We start from the raw sequence: 13538 nt of genomic DNA on the forward strand, positions 1-13538 counted from the left end.
ACAGTGCTGAGAAATAAGGCAACAAGGAAACTTGTAATTCAAAAAAGATAGATTGGTTGGCCTTTTTATTTTCTTTCTTAGTATCTTTACCCAAAGAATCTTTTTTCTCTAATAATCTCCTGTTTCATTTCTGTAGCCTTCAGTTATTCTAATATTTTTGAAAATAATGACACAGACACCTACACTGTTTGGTTTTGTCTCTGGTAATTTATTCTGCTGATTTGTGGTCATTTTCCAGTTAGAAGATTCATCCCATCACAATTTATTTGAGCAATTATGAAATCTTTTCCATTAATATTTTTTCATTTGTTTCTGGATTTTTAAAAGTCGTTCCCATTTTACAACTAAAACAAATGGCCAATTCACTGTAAGGATGAATCACAGAAGATATGGAAAAGGACAAAGAAGAGGGGAGGAAATTAACCTATTTACATTAGTCTGGGACTATGTTAAGTATATGTGTCTCATCCCCAAATTACAACTCTTTTGCTTTTGTGATTGGATTAAGAGACTGGAATTATGAGCTTTATATGATTTATTAAAAGCTTTACATTATTTATTAAAAGATTTTCACAAGTAGACCTTAGCACTTTCTTGACAAATACAAAAGAATTTCATAGTAACTAGAATTAACATGTTTAAATAAGTGATGAAATTTTACTTCTAATTTTAGCTTTTGATACTTTTTGAGCACTCTCCAGTCCCATTCATTTCACTTCCTAGGATTATTACATTCTGCATCAGATTATAAAGCTTAACCCGAGGGTAACACATTGAAAAAAATCCAGGCTAGCAAAGCAGCTTATTGATGTTTCTAGATTGTTGTATGAGGAGGGTATAAAACACTGTGTCAAACAGAATTTTAGACAGGAAAAGCTCCTGGCTTTCAGAGTATTGCCTTGAAGTCTAACCATATTTCTATTTTAATTAGACAGGCATGCTAGGGGATAACTCTTTTCCAATATGTCTCAGAGTGCCTTAGGGAAAATGATAATATTACTTTTACAATATTAATATTATTTTGTCTCTACACTGTGAAAAATGGAAAATAGAATTAATCCTAATATAGCTAAACTTTAAATGATATCAGTTTGGAAAGTGGATTAATTTTAAATTATTTTATATTATTATTCCTTTTATTTTGTGTTGATAAAGCACTGATTCACTGGGGACCTTAAATTTAGAAGCTCTTTTACAATAACTTGTCCTTTTATTATTCTGGCTAATATAGGACTAATTAACGAAGAAAATGATAGTACCACAATGTCTTCTATAAAAGTATTATTTCTGAGGGCAGAGACTACCCTGATATCTAATGTTCATGTCAGAGTGGCTTATGTGGTGAAGTTTCTACATGACTTGCAGAGTCCTTATAACCTCAGGATACACACTGAAATGTGTAAAACTAAATGTAGTGTAGTCTTTGAGAAAACTGTCTGTAATCTGTGCAAGTTGTGCATCAAAGTGGCATTTTACATTGATACAAGTGTGTGTTCTCTATTTTGAGCTGGTAATGTTTTTAGTGCAACATTTTTTTAAACTCTGCTCTATGACCAGTTGCTAGCACTGTGTCCTTGCTTCTGGACCTCTGTGCTGCTTGGAAGAGCTTGGAAAGGACCTCTGAAGGTCATCTAGACCCACCACTCTGCTCAAAGATATGAAAGTCTTAAAACAAAAATTATTTACGTACAAATTCATCCAAAGCTTTTACTTATATCAAAAATATCTGCAAAATTTTTTTAATCATCTATACTCCCACCCAGTAAAACCAGAGCTACAAAACCTGCCTACATAAGTGCAAATACAGTTATGCTGAAAATAGATTTGATACCCAAGACATAAATTACATTATATTATTATAATCATGTTATTGTTTACCACATCACTGAAAACATTCAATGATGTGGCAAATAATAACATGATTGTAACAATAAATATATACATACATTTTATACACTTATACTGTATATACGGTACAGCACTGCATAGATAGTAAGTGTTCAGAGGCAGATTCCATTGCTAATCACACTATGTTCACTGTTCATTACACCATTGTCCAAAACTGATATTGGATTTCTATTACTATGCTTCTTTTTAGGTCATGCTAATTCAAAGAATTCAAGCAATTTTCTTAAAAATTCTCCACGGATATAGTCCAATCCTCAGGGAGGCACTTGCTAGCACTCATTCACTCATTTGTGCTGTGAGTGCTGACAAAACACCTGGCCAACTTTGGGAATATGTACAAATAGGCAATTGGCAGTAATAAATTAAACTGGAGATTATTCTGAAATATCCATTTCATTGTCCCCCTCCATTCTTTTCAAGACACTCTCTGAAGTTAGATATACAAATTTACAAAAATACTAGTATGAAGTTTCATTTAAAGATAAAGCTAACAATAAAACACAACTCCTTCACTGTATCTACAGCCTCAAATTGAGGAGTCTAACAGAATATCAATCCAGGGCCAATCGTGCAAATATTTGTGTTTAAAACTTTAGAGCTGCTTGAAGTTAATCATATAAGTTTTATTGCTTTGGAAGGTGTTAGCCTTTATTGTAGTTTCTATTATGGAAGTCTTTACTTGACTGTAATCAAACTGTAGGAGTATTAACAAGCTTTCTCCACTGTATCTTTTTTCTGCAGTAATCTGAAAGCTTTTCCAAAAATACAACCTGCCAGACAGTACAGTCAGTGCCAGGTCTATTGTCTATTTTAACAATTCCTTCTTTTGTTTTCTTTTCATCTTATTGATAGACCGTTCTTTTTTCTTTTCTTTTTTTTTTCCTTAATTCTTGCTGCTGCAGTGCTGCAGCTTTACTGTGAAAGATGCATTTTCAGAGCAATTGAGACCTTAATTTCTTCTCCTGCTTTGGGGTGCAGAAAAGGGATGTAAGCATATAGAAGTAAAAATTACTAATTATACCATCCATGTTTCCCATTTATTTATTCTTAATGTGGCACAAGTGACAGAGATATTAGGTTTTGCTTTCTGTATAATCTTTTTAACAAGAAATGCAATACATCCTGTATTGCTAATGACATAATTAATTAAAAAATAATGAATGCAGTGACGTTAACATTCAGGTTTTAAAGAAATATATGAAAAGTAAACTTTTAACACCAAATATAAAAGCTCATGTGATAATTTTGTAACCAAGAAAGTATATTCAATTGCCAAAAAAATGAAAACTATCCAGAGCTAACAACCAGCAGTCAGTTACAGAACATTTGTACCAATTTCATAAGTTAATTACAAAGAAACAAAACACTCAGGACAGCAACTTAATAGGAGATTGCAGAGCTCAGGCAATTCACAATTACTGTCTCCCTAGGACAAAACACCTGTGACAGATCTGCTGTTCAACTTTTGCTGCCAATTCAATGTAGTCTGCATTGTAAGAAGCATCAGAGAATGCTGAAAACACCTGCTTCCACAAAATACTCTTTTTTTTTCTGTCCATTAAGTGAGGAAGAGGGATAAGAATAACCCTGAGAAAATACAGAAACAAGTCTATGAACAATAGAAAGTCTTAAAAAGAAAACAAAACAAGTAAAAACACAAAGGGGGTGGGGATGGCAAATTGCTCAGTGTAAAACAATTGTATCTAACAAGCTCTTTGTGACTGATCAAGTCTTTTGTGATTTACAGGACTTGTGATATTTCATTAAAAATTTCCTAATTACAGAAAACTGAGGCCTGAGCATATGTGAGGCATTAAGTTTTGCAGCAGTACAATAATCTCCTGTTATATACTTGTATATTTTCCATTACCATACAGTAAATTTGCAAAGAATAGAACATCTGGAATGCATACTTGGGGCTTTTGCCCACCCTGCCAGTGCTACTAAATGGGCTTTTCCCATTTCTGAATGCTGACTAAGAACATTAATACTCCAGTTTGATTTCAAATCCTTTCCTGAAAATGTATTTTATCTTTTTGACTCCTCAATATAAAGAATTATTCATGTGTTTTAGTACCAAAGATTACAAGAAAATAAGTGAAATTATGCCTTTATTTTTATTCCTACTTTTTGTGAAGGCAACAAGAATGAGACCAGCAAACACTGGTCACATTCTATTGAGCCCCAGCATGCAAACTTACTGACTGGACACAAATGCATTAGCCTCCAATTTAGCTGTGTCTCTATATTTTTCTCTATAGGGTTTTATCATTGGAATTCATCTTGAATCATTGTACAGCTAATTACCCGAGTTGGTCCCAGTTCCTGGTAGAGATTCTTTATAAATGACTACTGCCTCTTGACGCTGAAAAAATTTTCAGACCACCGGCTTTCAACAGCAAACCACTAGTGTTTTCAGATGGGGAAATGTTCTTTTTGTGCCTGCAAAAAACAATGTTAAGGATTACTGAATTTTTAAAATCTTTGTATTAAGATATTAAAAAATTGGAAGATCCTAGATTTGTGATTCCATACATGGAAGAATTTTATATGAGTCTGCTTTTGGTACATGATCTATTACTTTTTGTCTTTTAAAATTAAATTTAGTAGCTGGTTTCACAGGACATAAAGAGAAACCAGGGCTGAAATCATACTTTACTTAGGCTCTTTGACTGTATTTCACATTACTCATGCTAACATCAATTTTTCTGGTTTTTTCTCCATGCACTGTAAGTTAAATATCTGTGTTTTTTCTTTCAGTAGTCCTTATCCTTTAAGAGTTGTACTTCTTTTAAAAGGCAGGCATGTGAGGTATTTGGCACACTCTTGACATAAGGAAAAAATAGAGCATTTTATAGAAGACTCGGGCACTAGTGTGTTGCCCTAAATAAAAGGTTTTAGTGCCCTAGAAACTAGGGCAACACCTCCTAATTATTTACTCTGATACTACATTTTTACAAAGATAAAGCTGTGTGCATAATGAGGACTTCTAATTTACTGCACTTTGACTGGCTTTGTCCAAGTTCTTTTTATCTTTTCTCTTTGAGACTGGAGGGAGAGACAGAGAGGAGGTGCTGGAACAAGTTTAGAAGCAAAATCCTTGAGAATTCTCTCTGGGCACAGATTAGTTTCTTTTGCCAGCTTTCAGCTGCTAAACCATAAAGCCCTGGCCCCTGTTGTGTGTGCAGGACAGGCAATGATTATGGCTGCTGTGCATTTATACAGAAGCAATTAAAAGGCTCTTTACTGCGGGCTTTGTGCTATAGGAAAGATAGCTTATAGGTCCATAGTTTATTGTTCCATAGTTTCAGTCTGAAAATATTGATATTTTAAAATAAATAGTCCCCAGTGGATTAAAGGAGGTTGTTTGGGGGAGCAGGAGAAGTCTGATAAGCAGCTTCTCACATCATGGGCTCCATGTTTGTACTTACTCTTCTGCTACACGGCCTCCTGAGAACACTCCCTCCCCTCCTTGCACAAAGCAACCTGCCTTCAAAAACTCCTTTACCTTTCTCTTGGGAAGGTCACAAGGCAACCAAGTGCTGCCACTAACCCCATTTGCTGCGCAGCCAGCTTGCCCCTGCTGCAGTGGCCAAGGCAGGGTGCCACAGAGCAGAGGGGGATCGATGGGTGGCTGTGGCTCCTGTGCTGAGGAGCAGCACGGGCGTCCAGAAGCAAGGGCACAGTGCTAGCAACTGGTCATGCAGCTTAAAACCCACATAATGATTTCTTTGTCTGTCTGTGTTTTCAAGATGTACAGAAGTATTCAGGAGGGGAAAAAAGCAACATTGAAACAAAAAGTGAGAGAAATCTTCACCCACTTTACGAATTACAAGTGACAAGTCACTTCTAAAGCCTTCAGCGGGAAAATGCATACTTTCTGAGATGTTTTTTGTGAAGCTGCTAATATTTTGGATTTGCCTGGAATTTTAATTAAGGCTGCTATTTAACATTCCTGCTCTGCCTAGGAGCCAAGCAAACTGATGTCCCAAAATTCTGGGCACAATTTTAAACTAATATTTTAAACATATGTGCAAAGAAGGCCAGTAGTACTTCCTAATTCTGACTTTAATATTTTAGCACATTTCTAGTTTCCTCTCATCCTGAATTTTGAAGATACTGATTTTTCAGTTGGCATAGATTAAAATGCCACTTATGAGATTTCAGTATCTGACATCTCATTCTCTGCTAATATCATCTAGCACTCTAACTCAGTAAAAACACAGCAGTTATTTTGTTTGCATAGCCTCATTACTGCAGTTGTTCTCTTTGGCAGTTATTAGTATTTCTACATTTAATGATACACCTGCTACTGGCTTGGCTGTTGTGGAGTAGGATTTCTGCTTACAAAAACTTAAAAATTCTGTATTTGTATATTATATCAGTACTAATACTCTCACTACAAAACATTTTTTTAGGTTAACCTGAAAGACTTGGAACAAAATAAAAAATTATAAAACTACACACAATTATTATTTTCAAATCTGTGCCTAAAATTTGAATATTTAGGAGTTCTGAAGACATTTGTCAAACAAACTGAGACATTCAAATGACTTTCAGAAATGCCTAACTTCTACCTATGTCTGGAGAAAAATTAATTGACTGATGGGTTAAGCACTTCTTGCCTTGATATGTGGATTTAGGAAAGCTAAAAAGAGTCGCTCAAAATTTTACCTGGCAGACTGAAATATTCATATAAATACAGTATACAGGCTGCCAGAGACTTGCCCACAGTCAAGATGTGGCCATTCAAATAAACAGCAGAATTTTCACAACAGATATTACTCAGCAGTTCTCGTGGATTTTATTAGAAGTAGTTACTCTTGAAAATTGCATCATTTTTCTTCCTTTTCTTTTGTTTTACTTTCTGTGTAATTCAAGAAAAGAAAATATTATGGCCTTGAATAGGTTAGACACTTCTCCCTCAAGACTACCTTGCTCCTACTTGCTTCAGTTACACCACTGAAAATCCCTCAAAGATGCTGGAGATACTTAGTTCATCTTCACATACAGACTAGGCTGGCGCTGGAGCTAAAGCTAAAAAGGGCCAAAGCAGAGCGCTTGCTCCTGCATTTCCACCAAACCAGCACTGAAATCTACCAGGCATGCTTTCATACATATACATTTATTTATTTGCAGGTTTGGAGTCTTGATCTACTTTTTATTAAAGTAAAATAATTTCTTTTTCATTAACTCACTTTTTATTTAAAATGAAACAACTTTTTTCACTCTCACAGCACCTGTTTGCAAGGATAATCCTTAGTTCAGTGTTACACCACCATTTAATTTAATACACCATTTTATTTAATATCATGAGTGTCTTTTCTTGTATTGACATAAATGTTTTGGTTTAGATGTTTGTATCCCATTGGAATCCAAACTGTACAGATGTACATACTTCCTACCTTTCGGTTTGTTTTTTGCAGGTAATATCAAAATTATCCAACAAGCCTACACTATCCCAGGTATGTTGATCACATTTTAATTATGCCAAGCTCCACTTTGAACATGCATATAATTATAACCAGAACAAACTCCTTCCTTTCCTTCTTGAAAACAGACTTCAATTTTTTCAGAATGAGAATTCAAATATTATCCTGCAGATAGTTCTGCCTCTGCCCATTTTATGAGTAACAGCTTATGATCATTTTTTCCCAGGTGCTAAATTTGAATATCGTCCTATAGCAACTACATTTTAGATACATGGCTACCCAAGCCAAAGTTTTGAATATGGGTAACACTCATTCTCTGTAGAGTATAGGCAGTATCAGTGCCAGGTCCTGTACAATTTAATCATCATAACAGCCTTTGAATGACTACTACAGTTAACAACAAGGCTTTTCTATTTTATTAAGACATGCCTTCTGTCACAACTTGGAATACTTACCTCTTCATATATACCTCAAATTAAAAGATACTACTAAATCTGTCAACACATACCAAGAGAAAAGCATACATTCAACCAAAGTGTGTTGTAACAGAATTAAATCTATGCTGCAGAACATGTAGACAGATGCTAATAGGGGCTTAGAATATTTGGATAAATTCCCGAAATCTGTATTTCCACCCAGCCAATCTGACTTGGCCTGAATGTGGGATTTTTGACTATGCAGGGTCATCTGAGGTTTTCTATCTAAAGCTAACAGTGCCTTAATCAAGCTTGACTAAGAAGACTAGCCTGTAAAAAAAAAATTAAAAACAACAACTCCCTTTGAAACCATGAAGTTGCATTTGGTTTGTTAATTTGTCCTGGAACCTGAGTCTGCCTCAGGCCATTCACCTACTACCAATACAGAAAGTTGTACCATGGGAATAAATGGAACTATTTCTGAGTTAAGGTCTGATCTTATCTATGTTGGCACGTGTCAGCATTCATGATCAGCATACTTTGTTACTCCAAAAAAAAATCATTGGTCCCCTACATTGTGCTTTAATTAGTACATGAATTACAGAACCCAGGTCTATGTTGGCTCTAAATTTCCATGATTCCAACATCAAGCATCTAAATTGCATTTTTTTCAAAACCAGACATAGCTCCGCATTCTGATGGCTCAGTTCTTAAGCCAAAACCATCACACTATTGGTGCATTAACAGGACTTGGAGCAAACTGAAAAGTCTGTCTACCATCCCAGCAATTACTACAGTTACAAAAATTTAGAAGGACACAGAGACCATTGGGCTTGAGCTAACTGGTGTAAATGCCATTTACACATTATAAAAGGTTCCATGTGAAAAAGTGGTATTATTTGAATAAGTAGCCTCAGATCTTTTCTGCGGACCCCCAAGATTCTGGTAGCATAACATTCAAGAAATAATGCCTCAGCTAAGCAAAATTAATCTTCTCAAGTGTACATATGGCAAATGGCTTGTAAGAACTAGTCATGTACCCCTTCTTGGTAAGAAAACATATTGCAGTGGGTTTGCTGACCATGTCACGAGTGACCTTTTTTAATTTTTTTGTATTTTTCTAGTATCTGCACTTATAGCCATAGCTGAAGCTATGGATAAGTTCCAAAAGAGCTCTCTCTAATGAGAAATGAAAGCTGTGTTAGGTCTGGGTTTGTTTCAGAATGAACAGCAGAAAAAACTGGGTTTCTGCAATATCAGGCTCTGAATTTTACTCTACTACGTATTATTTGTTATTTTAGACAGAGCTCAAGGGAAATGGAAATATAAAGAAGAGGCTCCCTTCAATTGTGGAAGATGAAGATGAGGAAGAGGAGGGAGAAGAAGAAAGCAGCACCCTTTCACCAATTGATACACGAAGCACAAATAGCTCTCAGCAGAAGAAGACGGCAAGCAGCAAAAGCCACCTAGGGAGAAACTTGAAGCAGCTGGCCTCAGGAACTGTACCCTTCCATTCCCCCATCCGTGCTTGCAGTTCAAACCCCTCACGAGCCAAACATGAAACAGAGATCCATTACTACTCCAAAAGGAAGGAGAAAAACCTCAAATTGTACCTGTCAGCACTGACTGCCAGCGGCCCACCAGATCTGAGCCCAAGGTAATGGTTATGAATGGTCATCTTCCTATCTATCATGTGACTCCTATTAAAAATACCATAATTTTGTCGCTATAAGAGTTATTCTTTAATAGTTTATACTTCTGTTCATCCCACATTATTGTAGGAACCGTTGCACACTATGCAGAATGTTATGGCTTTAGAAGTTTATTGCAAACTAAAGTATTTTTACCCACAAAAAGGGCAGTAAAAAAAGTGAGCAACTGCAAAAATGGCTATTTAAATAGTCTGGCCTTATGGTACCATTTTGTCTATAATATTCATTTCCCCAATAGCACTATGAAACATTCTGAGTCCATCAGAGGTAGAAAAATTTAGAAAGCAAGTGAATGAACTTATAGCATATCCAAGAAAATAGAAAAAAATTTCTGGAGTACAGAACTATAATGGAAAACAATTGCTAAGCAATTTTGGAAAATATTTAGAGGGTTTTTTCATTGGAGACAGGAAATCTGAAAATGGAAGTTATACACACATTAAATACAGAATTTAGCAAATCTGATTTGGTGTGTCTTTTAACACAAAGAAGGATTGTATGACAGTTTATTGAGGTATTACTAGTGCAAAATTTAAAATATTTCCATTTTTTAATTTGTACGCTACTTACAAGTGATTTATGTAATCTGCTGCTAAATTGCTGTAGTGCAATCCTAGTTTTAATACCAGCTCTTTAGGGAAATGACAAGCATACATACAAGGAGATGCAGTAGTTCATCTTCCAGCTCAAGCTTTGTCTTCTATCAATTGAAGTGGTTTACATGTTCAAGCGCTCCCTTTATTCATTAGAGGCACAGTGGAAGTTTCAGGAACTTGCCATTCCAAATTTGAAATACCCACAGCTTGAACAATATTTGTTTAACTCTGTCAAAGCACAAGTCCCTAGACATGCAATTATAAAAATGACATAGAAGATTACATAGAACACTTTCCCCCTCATCATATATTTTAATAGTGCAGACACGTTTCAACTAGTACCCAGATACAAAACAAATAATTTTTTGATAAAATCATAGAAATCACAGAATCATTTAGGTTGGAAAATATCTCCAAGATCAGGTCCAACCTTTGATGAAACACCACTAGGCTAACAAAACCATAGCACTATGTGATATTTTCTCACTTGTTTGTCTAGATCTCATAGGAATTTGTTTCAGTCAGCTATGAGTAAAGGTCATTATCATTCCCATAGTAAGAAGTAATTCAGGGAAAAACTACTTTTTATATTTTCTGCTGAAATGTAGTCTTGCTCATTATTGGTTTGAACTTATGCAGCCAGACATTAGCACCCAAGGCTGCAAAAGGAAATATGAAAAAAGCATATTTACATATATTATTTCCTGTTTCCATTCAAAATTTTATAACTGTAGACTAATCCTGCTAATGGGCTGGAAAATTGGTCAAGATGTATGTTTTTCACCCTTTTTTCTTTCCAGACAAAACATTTTCATGTTGTCTCCTAGAAGGAGTTTATATTATTAGAATATTTAAACTGACAAGTTAATACCACTTTAAAGAATAGTCTGAAGTGTTTCATTGTAAGCATTAAGGAGAAAATAAGACCTAATTAAAATTCTCATTTACATTTGGTGCTGGCAAAGGAAGGCAATGGAAAGACAAGGCTTTGGTTGAAATATCCAGTTTGTGCTGTTCTGAGGTGTATAAGTTTCTTAAGAAACTTCTACTGTGGATGTTTCCTAGAGGAAACTAATTAGAATTCTTTACAGGTGCTTCAGGTTCTGTCTTTGTACCCCACAGTGAAAGCAATAAAGCCCAGAGACTGGGTCAAATATTTAAAGAGCTCTTGGCGCAAGGAACAGAAGCTAGATTTGTAGTTTCTAGAATAGAGCCCTGGTCTTCCCAATTGCTTTTTGGGTTCTGCCTATGAAGTGGAAAAGCACTAAAAGGAAGAAAATGTAAGTGATAATAAAGGCAGCCCTAGGAGGAGGTTTTATGTAATTGAATCTCCTTAGATCTGCACAGAGGAGTGCACTCTAGCCCTAAGCAACTGGATAGAAGAGGTCACATGTTAATATTTTCTGACTTTTTTTGGCTTCTAAGAGTGAAGTTTTCTGTCTTCAGGAGAGAATTCAGGGCTGTACAATAGCTGATTCAGAGAGAGGTGAGGCTTACCAATTACCTTTGTCCCTCATGTTTTCAATTTACTAGGTTATGCAGTTCCCCAGACAGATCTTGGTATGTGAATAAGCATATTGCACATTATATATTTTCCACATAGAAGCCTGGCACTTCTAACTAGGTATTTGTGCTAATATAATTTCCTTTTAGTCTGAATCTTTAAACACTATAAAGAATGTAGCATCTATAAATTCCAAGTCACATCTGAGTAAGCTTTCTCCTGTGTGTTTTAAAGGCAGTTAAAATGTTAGCATTTTATATAATTAGAAACCTCTACAAAAGTGATATTGGTGTTTAAAATTTGCCTTTTGAAGCAGTGAGGCCAAATGACATTAAACAGGTTTTATAGCAAATTTCAAACAAAGTAATCATTCTGGTTTTCAGCTGCAGATAGCAGTATAGGACAGGGCTGCTCAAGCACCACATTTGAGTCTCCTCTTCTACCAGAGGTTGACTAAGATTAGAGTCAAGTCTAGTAACATCCAGCTGGCATCATGAACGCTCAGACATGACATGGAGATCTAAACCCACAGGAAGAGCCAAAAAAGATGAGAATACATGGTATTCATACAGAAGTCTGAGTTACATGGGTCTTTCAAGCCCAATACATCACAGATATCTCTGTGTTGTTTGCTCTTTTTCTCCAGACATTTCCAGTCAAGATGCTTTCCTGAAAATATCTTTATTAGATGAAAAGTTTAATGGTCACAAAGTAACCAAAAAGTTCATGGTCACAAATTTATCCCCAGTGACTGAGAGGCTAAGAATTTTCTATCTTAGCCCTTCCAGATTAGTGTTTAACTCATCTGTCTGCTGTAAGACAGAGTATGAAGCTTGTTCCTGGACGAAACAAGAAATTGATGCCTCATATCAGTCAACTGGCAGTTGTATGATTCTCTTTTATTGACTTTAATATAGTTCTCTTTATAGCACAATTTATTTTAGCTGAGAGCAGAAAATAGTCATAATTATATATATTTTTAATACTGTGTATTCATTCATCCAATACCTGTTTTCTATTCTTTGAATTCAGAAATCGATTATTGTACAAAATATTGCTTCTTTTTTTTCCCCTTTGGCTTTCTTGACATCACAAATTAGAGATAACTGCTATGCATGGGTAGAAATAACTGGCAAAAATACCTTTTCTAATAGTCAGATCCAATACCATTATTAATGTACCTGGTACACTGGAGACTGGTCTCAGCATCTTCGTATATGAAATTTGCAAACAAGATTTCCCTGCCTGAACTAGTTCATTTTAAAGAAATTTAGAATAACTATTTGCATGGAAATGATACTTTTGACTGAAGTTTACAGAGATGTTTTCATCAATATTTTATGTTCAGGCTTAGACTCTGCCTAAGTAAACCTAATATAAGAGCCTGATTATGGGCAAGGAGATTTTAGCTTCACAAGAGCATAGTGAAGCCTCTTTAGGTTGTGCAGAAGAAAGAATAGCAACAGATTACTGTAGATATGAAAAGCAAAATATAGTCCATGTAGTTTTGGACTGGACCCAGAATATGCTGTAAAAGTAGTTTTGGACTGGACCCAGAATATGCTGTAAAAGTCATGAAAATTTTGAAACCTCGGTTAATTACACTTGGCCTCACATCCCTTCCATTATCAGTAATTTTCATTTTTAGTGACTCACAAGAAGTTATGCCAATATAATAGGTTCTGCTTTTCTCTAAACTTTATTTTGTGAAAAATTTACCATTGTTTAAAAATGTACCCTTTAGGAGTAATTTTTACAACATAACTATGGACATGATGTTTATTACACTGCTCCATTACTCCAATTTTTCTCAACAGAATTGTCGATGGGATTGAGGATGGAAACCATAATGAAGAAAGCCAAACCTTTGACTTCAGCTCTGATCAGCTCAGGCAGGAATCCAGGTTATCTCCTACAACTGGAGGTGAGCATTGCCAGGGAAAATCACTTTTTAGAGAAAACAATTTTCG

General features: G+C 35.4%; 1 protein-coding gene across 1 annotated transcript in view; it reads left to right on the top strand.

Annotated features, from left to right (window-relative positions):
• KCNH8 (potassium voltage-gated channel subfamily H member 8) overlaps nt 1–13538 on the top strand; it is a 176421-nt gene that overhangs the window by 150178 nt on the left and 12705 nt on the right. The window contains exons 12-14 of the mRNA XM_030943733.1: nt 7335–7373; nt 9058–9413; nt 13386–13492. Of these exons, the coding sequence (XP_030799593.1) occupies nt 7335–7373; nt 9058–9413; nt 13386–13492 (502 nt within the window). The remainder of the gene's footprint in view (nt 1–7334; nt 7374–9057; nt 9414–13385; nt 13493–13538) is intronic.

The sequence above is a fragment of the Camarhynchus parvulus genome, chromosome 2 (assembly GCF_901933205.1).
Source record: "Camarhynchus parvulus chromosome 2, STF_HiC, whole genome shotgun sequence".
In the NCBI taxonomy this organism is placed as follows: Eukaryota; Metazoa; Chordata; class Aves; order Passeriformes; family Thraupidae; genus Camarhynchus; species Camarhynchus parvulus.